At 45.4% G+C, this 13407-nt stretch overlaps 1 protein-coding gene across 1 annotated transcript in view; it reads left to right on the top strand.

The window, feature by feature from the left end:
- LOC115149550 (methyl-CpG-binding domain protein 2) overlaps positions 1-13161 on the top strand; it is a 100840-nt gene extending 87679 nt beyond the window's left edge. Inside the window, exons 6-7 of the mRNA XM_029692502.1 lie at positions 1437-1561; positions 12548-13161. Coding sequence (XP_029548362.1) covers positions 1437-1551 — 115 coding nt within the window. The 3' untranslated portion in view covers positions 1552-1561; positions 12548-13161. The remainder of the gene's footprint in view (positions 1-1436; positions 1562-12547) is intronic.
- The last annotated feature ends 246 nt before the right edge of the window (positions 13162-13407 follow it).

Genomic DNA, 13407 nt, shown 5'->3' with positions numbered 1-13407 from the left:
CCTCTCTCTGTGTGTTCATCCCTAACCCAGTCCTCTCTCTGTGTTCATCCCTAACCCAGTCCTCTCTCTGTGTTCATCCCTAACCCAGTCCTCTCTCTGTGTTCATCCCTAACCCAGTCCTCTCTCTGTGTGTTCATCCCTAACCCAGTCCTCTCTCTGTGTGTTCATCCCTAACCCAGTCCTCTCTGTGTGTTCATCCCTAACCCAGTCCTCTCTCTGTGTGTTCATCCCTAACCCAGTCCTCTCTCTGTGTGTTCATCCCTAACCCAGTCCTCTCTCTGTGTGTTCATCCCTAACCCAGTCCTCTCTCTCTCTGTTCATCCCTAACCCAGTCCTCTCTCTGTGTGTTCATCCCTAACCCAGTCCTCTCTGTGTGTTCATCCCTAACCCAGTCCTCTCTCTGTGTGTTCATCCCTAACCCAGTCCTCTCTCTGTGTGTTCATCCCTAACCCAGTCCTCTCTCTGTGTGTTCATCCCTAACCAGTCCTCTCTCTGTGTTCATCCCTAACCCAGTCCTCTCTGTGTGTTCATCCCTAACCCAGTCCTCTCTCTCTGTGTTCATCCCTAACCCAGTCCTCTCTCTGTGTGTTCATCCCTAACCCAGTCCTCTCTGTGTTCAGCCCTAACCCAGTCTTCTCTCTCTGTGTTCATCCCTAACCCAGTCCTCTCTCTGTGTGTTCATCCCTAACCCAGTCCTCTCTGTGTTCATCCCTAACCCAGTCCTCTCTCTGTGTTCATCCCTAACCCAGTCCTCTGTGTTCATCCCTAACCCAGTCCTCTCTCTGTGTGTTCATCCCTAACCCAGTCCTCTCTCTGTGTGTTCATCCCTAACCCAGTCCTCTCTCTGTGTGTTCATCCCTAACCCAGTCCCCTCTGTGTGTTCATCCCTAACCCAGTCCTCTCTGTGTGTTCATCCCTAACCCAGTCCTCTCTGTGTGTTCATCCCTAACCCAGTCCTCTGTGTTCATCCCTAACCCAGTCCTCTCTGTGTTCATCCCTAACCCAGTCCTCTCTCTGTGTGTTCATCCCTAACCCAGTCCTCTGTGTTCATCCCTAACCCAGTCCTCTCTGTGTTCATCCCTAACCCAGTCCTCTCTCTGTGTTCATCCCTAACCCAGTCCTCTCTCTGTGTGTTCATTCCTAACCCAGTCCTCTCTCTGTGTTCATCCCTAACCCAGTCCTCTCTCTGTGTTCATCCCTAACCCAGTCCTCTCTCTGTGTGTTCATCCCTAACCCAGTCCTCTCTCTGTGTTCATCCCTAACCCAGTCCTCTGTGTTCATCCCTAACCCAGTCCTCTCTCTGTGTGTTCATCCCTAACCCAGTCCTCTCTCTGTGTGTTCATCCCTAACCCAGTCCTCTCTCTGTGTGTTCATCCCTAACCCAGTCCTCTCTCTCTCTGTTCATCCCTAATCCAGTCCTCTCTGTGTGTCCACAGGGAACAGGAGCTGAAGGTGATCCAGGCCCGCAGGTGTCTGGAGGATGCATTGATGGCAGATGGGTTGGCGCGGGCCGTCGAATCCAGCAGAGACTCAGAGGATAAAGCTGCATAGACCAAACATGGTGAGGAGGAGAGGGTTGTGGAGAGGGGTGATGGGAACACCAGGGGTGATGGGATAAAGCTGTGGGGTGAGGGGGACTGGGGAGGTAGATGGATGGGACACCAGGGGTGATGGGACACCAAGGGTGAGGGGATAAAGCTGTGGGGTGAGGGGGACTGGGGAGGTAGATGGATGGGACACCAGGGGTGATGGGACACCAGGGGTGAGGGGATAAAGCTGTGGGGTGAGGGGGACTGGGGAGGTAGATGGATGGGACACCAGGGGTGATGGGACACCAGGGGTGAGGGGATAAAGCTGTGGGGTGAGGGGGGCTGGGGAGATAGATGGATGGGACACCAGGGGTGATGGGACACCAGGGGTGAGGGGATAAAGCTGTGGGGTGAGGGGGACTGGGGAGGTAGATGGATGGGACACCAGGGGTGATGGGACACCAGGGGTGAGGGGATAAAGCTGTAGGGTGAGGGGGGCTGGGGAGATAGATGGATGGGACACCAGGGGTGAGGGCAACCCAAGCCTGGAGTGCAGTGTGCTAAACTGTGTGTGTATATGTGTGTATATATATATATATATAAATGTATATAAATGTATAAATAAATATATATATATATATAAATGCTTTATGTCCTGTCCTTAAGACAGCTGCTCTCATTAGTTGTCATGGATGATGCTGCTCACTCTTTGTCTCTCTCTCTTTGTCTCTCTCTCTCTTCTCTGTGTCTCTCTTCTCTGTGTCTCTCTTCTCTGTCTCTCTCTCTTTGTCTCTCTCTGTCTCTCTCTCTCTCTCTCTCTCTCTCTCTCAATTCAATTCAATTCGCTTTATTGGCATGACGTAACAATGTACATATTGCCAAAGCTTACTTTGGATATTTACAATATAAAAATAAATAAAAATGAGAATCAAAAATTGTCAACGGGACAACAGTAACAACAATAACCAACGGTCAATATAACCATACATTCAACAATAATCATACAGTTGAGGACATGTGCAGGTTTATTGGTCTGTCAGACACTGTCCCTCAATTTATGGCAGGCAGCAATGTAGTGCGCTGCCAACCCACAGCTCTCTGTGTCTCTCTTCTCTGTCTCTCTCTCTCTCTCTCTCTCTCTCTCTCTCTCTCTCTCTCTCTGTCTCTCTCTCTCTCTCTCTCTCTTTGTCTCTCTCTCTCTCTCTCTCTTTGTCTCTCTCTCTCTCTCTCTCTCTCTCTCTCTCTCTCTCTCTCTCTCTCTCTCTGTCTCTGTTTCTTCCTAAAGGGCTCCTAAAATTCTAACTCAAATAGCTCAATGAACACCCCTCCCCCTTAAAGACATAGACTTTTAACAATGAAGAGGTCTTCTCCTGGTCCCGCCCTCTCCCCCCTCCGTGTCTTTTTCTTTAAAGCTGGTATTGTTGGTCATATTATGGTCTGTAGCAGTGGCTGCATCCATGGAGATGGACGGGCAAGGCCCTGGCCTCCATTAAATATTCAGGTCTTCATTCCTCAACCGTTTTAAGTCCTGCTACCATGACAGGAAGTGAAGTGGTCTTCCTCTAACAGCCACATGCTCTCTCCCAGAGCTTCTACTCTCTGCTCCTGACGCTGAAAAGATGTCCCTATATAGTGCACTGCTGTTGACCAGAGAACTGCATCACTCTATTCCCTGTGGACCCTATTGAAAAAGTAGGGTGGATTTGGGACGCGGCCACCCCCCTCTCTCTTCATCCTTTTTATCTACCTGTAATGAATGTTTAAACTGAATGAATAGTTCATATTACCTTTCCCCGCAGCAGTGCTCAATCCCCTCCTCCCTTCTTCCTTCCCATTTTGATGAAGCTAACTCCAGTCCAAAGGGGCCCATTTCCAGTTTAACTCCAGAATATCGTTCATGGCTGAGCACGTCTCCATTTTGAAAAAGCATATTAGAAGGTCTATTAAAAACTCTGAGGTTCCTGCTGAATGCTGATGCTTGGCTGTGTCTCTCTGACTGATTGAGACATCCACTTGAAAATGATCCATTTTGCTGTTTGGTTTCAATAGGAACATAACACTAGGTTCTGCCATTACTCACTTCTTTAGTGGTTTAGTGTGTTTGTGTACAACCAAGAGTTTGCTGAAAAGTTAAGGATATATATATATATTTTTTAAACTCCCTTGGTAGCTTATCAATACATTGATTGATTTATGTGTGGGTGTGATGAACAGGCTGCTATATGTCTTGACTCTTCATCTGGAGATAAAAATGCAGAGAACAATGCAAAACACAAAGCACAATTTAAATCCAAACCACCAAAATGAATAGTATTTGCATTAATTCAAGCTAGTGGTCGCCGAACCAGTCTGCAAGATAAATGTGTGTCCAATACGTCACGCTGATGGTATCCTTTAAACCAAACGATAAAGAAGCATTTCCCACAAGTCTTTTCTCTCAGGAAAATACTGTTCATTTATGTAGATTTATGTAGATTTAGCTAATGGAACTGCCTGCATAGAGAGCAGAGGAGGCTGGTGGGAGGAGCTGTTTTAACTCCGTTTCATTGGTTGCAATCCAGCCATTAGAATGAGCCCGTCCTCCTATAGCTCATCCCACCAGCCTCCTCTGATGGAGAGAAGTGATCAATTCAAGGAGACTGAGTTAGATGCATGGAAAGGAATTTCTAGACTATGGTGATAAGGAACGTGACTGACTATACTACCTGTAGAGGAGCGTGCGTGCGTGCGTGCGTGCGTGCGTGCGTGCCAGCCTGATAAATAGGTGTTTTGCAACTCGAAATGCCAGAATGTAATGAGAACATCCTTGTTATTATTCAGTCCGTACTTCACTAGCTAGCTAATCTCCCACCTTGTATTTTAATCCTGTGTCAAGCTAATCTAGGAAGTGGATGGAAGCAGGATGAGGCAGCAGTCAGCGTTGATGATTTCCTGTCCGTCTCCTAACCCTCCCGCTTGCCTGCCGTTGAGCTCAGCTCACACTGAAGCTGAGTCCCAAATGACTCCATATGTAGTGCCCTACTTTTAACCAGGGGCCCATAGGACTCTGGTTAAAAGTAGTGCACGATATAGGGAACGAGCTGCCATTTAGGACAACAAGCCTGAGAGACGAGGCTGCGGCGGGGTTGGCTGAGTGATGAGTGAGGGTCTTAACCTGCAGACTGGGGTTCGGAGCTGCTCGCCATATCTCCCCTCGCCACATTTCACCCCCACCACACCTCTAGTGCCTTCTCTCCGCAGCTCCTGCATCCCAAACGGCACCCTATTCCCGACATAGTGCACCAAATATGACCAGGGCCCATATGGTACTCGTACAAGCCTAGGTCAAAAGTAGTACATGTAGGGAATAGGATGCCATTTTGGACAGAAATCCTGCAGGCCTGCCAGCAGCCTGTCTTCCACAATACCCTCCAATCCCTGTTAAATAGGGGATGGATCTGACTATACAGTGTACGGTAGACAAAGCCTTCGCACCAATTAGCCTGCTGTACAGAGTTGAAGCTGTTATTTATGACAGTCCTCTCTCGCTTTGTCTCTCTCCTTGTCTCTCTCTCTCTCTCTCTCTCTCTTTCCCTCTCTCTCTCTTTTCCTGACTCTCTCTCTCCTCATCTCTCTCTCTCTCCCTCTCTCTCCTCATCTCTCTCTCTCCCATCTCTCATCTCTCTCCTCATCTCTCATCTCATCTCTCTCTCTCTCTCTCTCTCCTCATCTCGCTCTCTCTCTCTCCTCATCTCTCTCTCCTCATCTCTGTCTCTCTGTCTCTCTCCCTCTCATCTCTCTCTCCCTATCTCTCTCTCTCTCCCTATCTCTCTCTCTCTCCCTATCTCTCTCCTCATCTCTATCTCTCTCCTCATCTCTCTCTCTCTCCCTCGCTCTCTCTCTCCTCATCTCTCTCTCTCTCCTCATCTCTCTCTCTCCTCATCTCTATCTCTCTCTCCTCATCTCGTCTCTCATCATCTCTCTCTCTCCCCATCTCTCTCTCCTCTCATCTCTCCTCTCTCTCTCTCTCTCTCCCCTCATCTCTTTCTCTCTCAACCAACCACCTACCTAAGCCAACCAGGCACGGAGTTTTGATGCACACAACCTTTAATCTCCTCTCACTGGAGAGTCTTTAATCTCCTCTCACTGCAGAGTCTTTAATCTCCTCTCACTGCAGAGTCCCAACACCACCAGTCTTTAATCTCCTCTCACTGCAGAGTCCCAACACCACCAGTCTTTAATCTCCTCTCACTGCAGAGTCCCAACACCACCAGTCTTTAATCTCCTCTCACTGCAGAGTATTTAATCTCCTCTCACTGCAGAGTCCCAACACCACCAACCTTTAATCTCCTCTCACTGCAGAGTCCCAACACCACCAACCTTTAATCTCCTCTCACTGCAGAGTCCCAACACCACCAACCTTTAATCTCCTCTCACTGCAGAGTCTTTAATCTCCTCTCACTGCAGAGTCCCAACACCACCAGTCTTTAATCTCCTCTCACTGCAGAGTCCCAACACCACCAGTCTTTAATCTCCTCTCACTGCAGAGTCCCAACACCACCAGTCTTTAATCTCATCTCACTGCAGAGTCCCAACACCACCAGTCTTTAATCTCCTCTCACTGCAGTCTTTAATCTCCTCTCACTGCAGAGTCCCAACACCACCAGTCTTTAATCTCCTCTCACTGCAGTCTTTAATCTCCTCTCACTGCAGAGTCCCAACACCACCAACCTTTAATCTCCTCTCACTGCAGAGTCCCAACACCACCAACCTTTAATCTCCTCTCACTGCAGAGTCCCAACACCACCAACCTTTAATCTCCTCTCACTGCAGAGTCCCAACACCTCCAACCTTTAATCTCCTCTCACTGCAGAGTCTTTAATCTCCTCTCACTGCAGAGTCCCAACACCACCAGTCTTTAATCTCCTCTCACTGCAGAGTCCCAACACCACCAGTCTTTAATCTCCTCTCACTGCAGAGTCCCAACACCACCAGTCTTTAATCTCCTCTCACTGCAGAGTCTTTAATCTCCTCTCACTGCAGAGTCCCAACACCACCAACCTTTAATCTCCTCTCACTGCAGAGTCCCAACACCACCAACCTTTAATCTCCTCTCACTGCAGAGTCTTTAATCTCCTCTCACTGCAGAGTCCCAACACCACCCGTCTTTAATCTCCTCTCACTGCACAGTCCCAACACCACCAGTCTTTAATCTCCTCTCACTGCAGAGTCCCAACACCACCAGTCTTTAATCTCCTCTCACTGCAGAGTCCCAACACCACCAGTCTTTAATCACCTCTCACTGCAGAGTCCCAACACCACCAGTCTTTAATCTCCTCTCACTGCAGAGTCCCAACACCACCAGTCTTTAATCTCCTCTCACTGCAGAGTCCCAACACCACCAGTCTTTAATCTCATCTCACTGCAGAGTCCCAACACCACCAGTCTTTAATCTCCTCTCACTGCAGTCTTTAATCTCCTCTCACTGCAGAGTCTCAACACCACCAACCTTTAATCTCCTCTCACTGCAGAGTCCCAACACCACCAACCTTTAATCTCCTCTCACTGCAGAGTCCCAACACCACCAACCTTTAATCTCCTCTCACTGCAGAGTCCCAACACCACCAGTCTTTAATCTCCTCTCACTGCAGAGTCTTTAATCTCCTCTCACTGCAGAGTCCCAACACCACCAACCTTTAATCTCCTCTCACTGCAGAGTCCCAACACCACCAACCTTTAATCTCCTCTCACTGCAGAGTCCCAACACCACCAGTCTTTAATCTCCTCTCACTGCAGAGTCTTTAATCTCCTCTCACTGCAGAGTCCCAACACCACCAACCTTTAATCTCCTCTCACTGCAGAGTCCCAACACCACCCGTCTTTAATCTCCTCTCACTGCAGAGTCCCAACACCACCAGTCTTTAATCTCCTCTCACTGCAGAGTCCCAACACCACCAGTCTTTAATCTCCTCTCACTGCAGAGTCCCAACACCACCAGTCTTTAATCACCTCTCACTGCAGAGTCCCAACACCACCAGTCTTTAATCTCCTCTCACTGCAGAGTCCCAACACCACCAGTCTTTAATCTCCTCTCACTGCAGAGTCCCAACACCACCAGTCTTTAATCTCCTCTCACTGCAGAGTATCAACACCACCAACCTTTAATCTCCTCTCACTGCAGAGTCCCAACACCACCAACCTTTAATCTCCTCTCACTGCAGAGTCCCAACACCACCAACCTTTAATCTCCTCTCACTGCAGAGTCCCAACACCACCAGTCTTTAATCTCCTCTCACTGCAGAGTCCCAACACCACCAGTCTTTAATCTCCTCTCACTGCAGAGTCCCAACACCACCAGTCTTTAATCTCCTCTCACTGCAGAGTCTTTAATCTCCTCTCACTGCAGAGTCCCAACACCACCAGTCTTTGCATCATCAGCAGTCTAAGAAAGGAAACAGGAAGTAAATGAGGGGGGAGTTGAAAGTCATTATTTCTCTCATGGTTATCAGTAATGTTATATCTTTCCAAATAGGCTGTACTGTGCTTCTCTTTTAGCTTCTCTGTTAATTACAGCATGTTTAGACACGGGGCAATAGAAGAGTTCAACGTCATTTAGAAACCTGATACGGGTGAGAAGGATTTAGAACTGCCTACACACACACACACACACTGTACACACACATTGGGTTCTGTGTGTGTGTGTGTGTGTGTGTGTGTGAGGTGGGCCTCTAGGGGTGTTACAAGGGAGAATATCATTAGTTATTCGATTATTAAGGAATCTAATGCATCACTAATTATTACAGAGCAATTAACACCATCCTGCCATTTAGCGGATCTGTATTCAGGGGGGAATAAATCAAAGTAGAGAGTTTTATATTTCTGTTGTTAATCATATCCATAGGTTGAAACACTCTTGAGGCATGGTACCGTAGCTAGCCTAGCCGCACTCCTGTCAACATTAACATGCAACGTTTCTCTCCAGCTGTCGGTGTTCGTGGTAAAGGAGAGGAGAACCGTGTTAATATTTGATTCCTTGAGTAATCACTGTCCCCCCCCCCCCCCCACCCAATGTTGCCTCTAAGTATGTATAATTAATGGTTGCGCTGCAGGCAAACACTTAAATATAGGACCGTTTTGTCCTAATTATAGACTTTTCTCTTTTGGTTTAAGTGAAAGCCTTTTACTGGTGGAGATGATTACTAATGCTGTTATATTGACTGTGGGCCATTTACTGGCCCCGTCGGCTAATATGCTAATGCTAATACGCTAATGCTAATATGCAAATGCCAATATGCAAATATGCTTATGCTAACGCTAATATGCTAACGCTAATATGCTAATGCTCATATGCTATTGGTATGCAGTTTTTATATTTTATTTTTTAAATAGCTCTTTGATACCATAAGTGCAGGTATTGCTGCAAAGTCAGATGTGTAAGTGCTCTGATACAACATATTAATAACACAAAATATAAAGTTTTAAATGTTAGTGTTTCTAGAGCTGATTTGTTGTTTGCGTTGATGATGAAAAGCTAATCAATGATGATCAGTTGATTAGTTATCTTTATTGGAGAAATATTGGATTAATATATAGACCTATAAAATAATTTTCAACCTTTATTATTTGAATTGACTAATATCCAGCAATCTGTACATAATGCACCAAACAGGTAGATAATAAAATGGATTTCATATTATGTATATGAAATGATATTGTACCTGTAGGTAGAATGGTATATAGTGTAGCAAACATTATAGATACAATTATTGTGGGGCGGCAGGTAGCCTAGTGGTTAGAGTGTTGGACTAGTAACTAGTAAGATCAAATCCCTGAGCTGACAAGGTAAAAATCTGTCGTTCTGCCCCTGAACAAGGCCAGTTTAACCCACTGTTCCCTGGTAGGCCGTCATTGAAAATAAGAATTTGTTCTTAACTGACTAGCCTAGTTTATTGAATGTAAAATAAATAAAAATAAAATGATCTTCGTAGCAGTTCACCTGACCCCATTTAGTTGACTGGTCGATAATAGTTTGGTTGGTTGACTGTTAGTCGAACGACATTTCTTTAGTTGAGCAGTGGCAAAAAAACAAAAAAGTAATCAAAATCATGGTGTCTGATTGGTGCCTGTCTGAGTGGACTGATCCATTGTGAAGTCCGTGGGGATGGTACAGTTCGTCAATCTAAGACATTGGCTACTGAAATTTTATGTGGTTATACTGTGTAAGAACAATGGTGCAACACAAATATAAATAATATTTATTTTATAACAAATTGTGCTTTCTCCCTTTTTGGATAGTGGTCGCTGTCCGCGGTTCTGAAACTAAGAAAACAGAGGAAACCCCAACTTAATTAGGTCTATAATCAATAGCCTAACTGATAAATGTGCCTGCCTTTATAAATCATTCATATACAGTACCATTTTTTATTTAGTTGTCCTATTTTCTACATTGTAGAATAATAGTTAAGACATCAAAACTATGAAATAACACATGGAATCATGTAGTAACCAATAAAGTGTTTAACAAATCAAAACATTTTTTTTTTATTTGAGATTCTTCAAAGTAGCCACCCGTTGCCTTGATGACAGCTTTGCTCACTCTTGGCAATCTCTCAACCAGCTTCATGAGGTAGTCACCTGGAATGCAATTCAATTAACAGGTGTGCTTTGTTGAAAGTTAATTTGTGGAATTTCTTTCCTTCTTAATGCATTTGAGCCAATCAGTTGTGTTGTAACAAGGTAGGGCTGGTATACAGAAGATATCCCTATTTGGTAAAAGACCAAGTCCATTTTATGGCAAGAACAGCTCAAATGAGCAAAGAGAAACGACAGTCCATCATTATTTTAAGACATAAAGGTCAGTCAATCCGGAAAATTTCAAGAACTTTGAAAGTTTCTTAAAGTGCAGTCGCAAAAAATCATCAAGCACTTTGATGAAATTGGCTCTCATGAGGACCGCCACAGGAAAGAAAGACCCAGAATTACCTCTGCTGCAGAGGATAAGTTCATTAGAGTTACCAGCCTCAGAAATTGCAGCCCAAATAAATGCTTCACACAGTTCAAGTAACAGACACATCTCAACATCAACTGGTCAGAGGAGACTGTGTGAATCAGGCCTTCATGGTCAAATTGCCACAAAGAAACCATTACTGAAGGACACCAATAATAACAAGAGACTTGCTTGGGCCAAGAAACACGAGCAATGGACATTAGAACGGTGGAAATCTGTCCTTTGGTCTGATGAGTCCAAATTTGAGATTTTTGGTTCCAAACACTGTGTCTTTGTGAGACGCAGAGTAGGTAAACAGATGATCTCCGCATGTGTGGTTCCCACCGTGAAGCATGGAGGAGGAGGTGTGGTGGTGCTTTTCTGGTGACACTGTCTGTGATTTATTTAGAATTCAAGGCACACCAAGAAGGAGAGTGATGGAGTGCTGTATCAGATGACTTGGCCTCCACAATCACCCGACCTCAACCCAATTGAGATGGTTTGGGATGAGTTGGACCGCAGAGTGAAAGAAAAGCAGCCAACAAGTGCTCAGCATATGTGGGAACTCCTTCAAGACTGTTGGAAAAGCATTCCAGTTGAAGCTGGTTGAGAGATTGGCAAGAGTGTGCAAAGCTGTCATCAAGGCAAAGGGTGGCTACTTCGAAGAATCTAAAATCTAAAATATATTTTGATTTGTTTAATACTTTTTTGGTTCCTACATGATTCCATATGTGTTATTTCATTGTTGATGTCTTCACTATTATTCTACAATGTAGAAAATAATAAAAATAAAGAAAAACCCTTGAATGAGTAGGTCCTACCTTTTGGCTGGTACTGTGTATATCTTGCTCTGTCTCACTCTCACTCTCTCTAGCTCTCTACAGTATCTATCTCTCTCTCAATCTATCAATTCAAAGTGCTTTATTGGCATGAGAAACATGTTTACATGAGAAACGTGTTTACATGAGAAACGTGTTTACATGAGAAACGTGTTTACATGACCAAAGCAAGTGGAATAGACAATAAACAAGGGAAATAAACAAGTAGTAAACATTTATACTTGCATCTCTCTTTCTCTCTCTCCCCAGCTCCCTCTCTCTCTCTCTCTCCCCAGCTCCCTCTCTCTCTCTCTCTCCCCAGCTCCCTCTCTCTCTCTCTCTCTCCCCAGCTCCCTCTCTCTCTCTCTCTCCCCAGCTCCCTCTCTCTCCCTAGCTCTCTCTCTCTCTCCCCAGCTCCCTCTCTCTCTCTCTCTCTCTCTCTCTCTCTCTCTCTCTCTCCCCAGCTCCCTCTCTCTCTCTCTCTCCATAGCGCCCTCTCTCTCTCTCCCCAGCTCCCTCTCTCTCTCTCCCTAGCTCCCTCTCTCTCTCTCCCCAGCTCTCTCTCTCTCTCTCCCTAGCTCTCTCTCTCTCTCTCCCCAGCTCCCTCTCTCTTCCTAGCTCTCTCTCTCTCTCCCCAGCTTCCTCTCTCTCTCTCTCTCTCTCTCTCTCTCTCTCTCTCTCTCTCTCTCTCCCCCCAGCGCCCTCTCTCTCTCCCCAGCGCCCTCCCTCTCTCTCTCTCTCTCTCTCTCCCCAGCTCTCTCTCTCTCGCTCCCCAGCTACAGTCCCCACTCTCCGTTGACACTGACCTCTCTCCTCATGTTGACGTTGATGGGAGGTATCTTCCAGGAAAATACCTATTGATTTAGACTGATAGTCTAGGAGGTTTCATCTGTGTCCGTCACAGCATTCTGGTCCCCTAAAGATATAAAGATCCTTCTTGGGGCTGACTTCCCTTTGAGAGCTTAGAGTAGGACTGCATCCCAAATAGCACCCTATTCCATATATAGTGGCCCCGTTTGGGCCCTGGTCAAAAATATAGTGGCCCCGTTTGGGCCCTGGGTGGGGGGGGGGGGGGGGGGTTAGCCTGGAGACATTGTTATGTTTTCAGTTGGACATTCAGTTGTTGATTCACCCTAATCTAACCTCGCATGGTCGTTGCCCGTTAGCCTTAACTTTCTCATTAAATGATGTTTGTCCTAATGCTCGCTCTTCTTTTGATTTGTCTGTCTCCACAGGCAGGTTCCACCACGAGATGAAGACAGTCATCGTACACAGAAGGCTGTGCATCCCAAATTGTACCTTAATCCCTGGATAGTGAACTACTTTTGACCAGACCGCTATGGCCCCTTGTCAAAGGTAGTTTTACATTACATAGGGATTAGCGTGTTATTAGGGACTCCTCCAGAGACGGTCATCAGTCAATTTGCTTCTAAAGTGTTTTCGACGAATGGACCCATCCACAACGTCATTACATCCCTTGATACCTAGCTTCAAACCAAGGCCTTTTTTTTTGGACTAAACTATTTTTTTTGATGTAAATATCTATATATAATTTCAGAACAATGCTTATTTTGTGTCATCATTTTTTTTTTTATAAAAAAGGTGAATATTGAGCAATACTATTTGAATTTCTGGGAACTTTGGTTGCAATCTGCTGGATTGGTATTGCTAACTATTTTAGGGATTGAATATTCTTTTCAGGGTTTTTGTAACACATGATTCATTCATTTACATGAACATGAATGGAGAAAAAAAAAAATCTTATTTAAGACAAATTTTATACCTTGAGAGAAAAATATGTAAATTTCTTGCATCCGCGTTAAGAGTAAATAAATCATTATATTCACAAGTGTTGGTCTCTGTAGTGTTCTGTAATGGGGTTATGATGACTTTTTATAAAGAGGTAGGAGTAACAGTGGCCCTGTCGCCAATAGCACCCTTTTCCCTTTATATACCCTATTCCCTATGGGACCTGGTCAAGAATTAGTGCACTTGATAGGGAATAGGGTGCCATTTCAGACACGTTCAATATAATCAACCGAAAGGAGTTATGATGAGAGGACGATATGAAATTGGAAATATTTCGACACCGGTT

The sequence above is a fragment of the Salmo trutta genome, chromosome 15 (assembly GCF_901001165.1).
Source record: "Salmo trutta chromosome 15, fSalTru1.1, whole genome shotgun sequence".
Taxonomy (NCBI): Eukaryota; Metazoa; Chordata; class Actinopteri; order Salmoniformes; family Salmonidae; genus Salmo; species Salmo trutta.
Note: the sequence above shows the minus strand (reverse complement) of the source record. Positions and strands in the feature narration are given on the sequence as shown.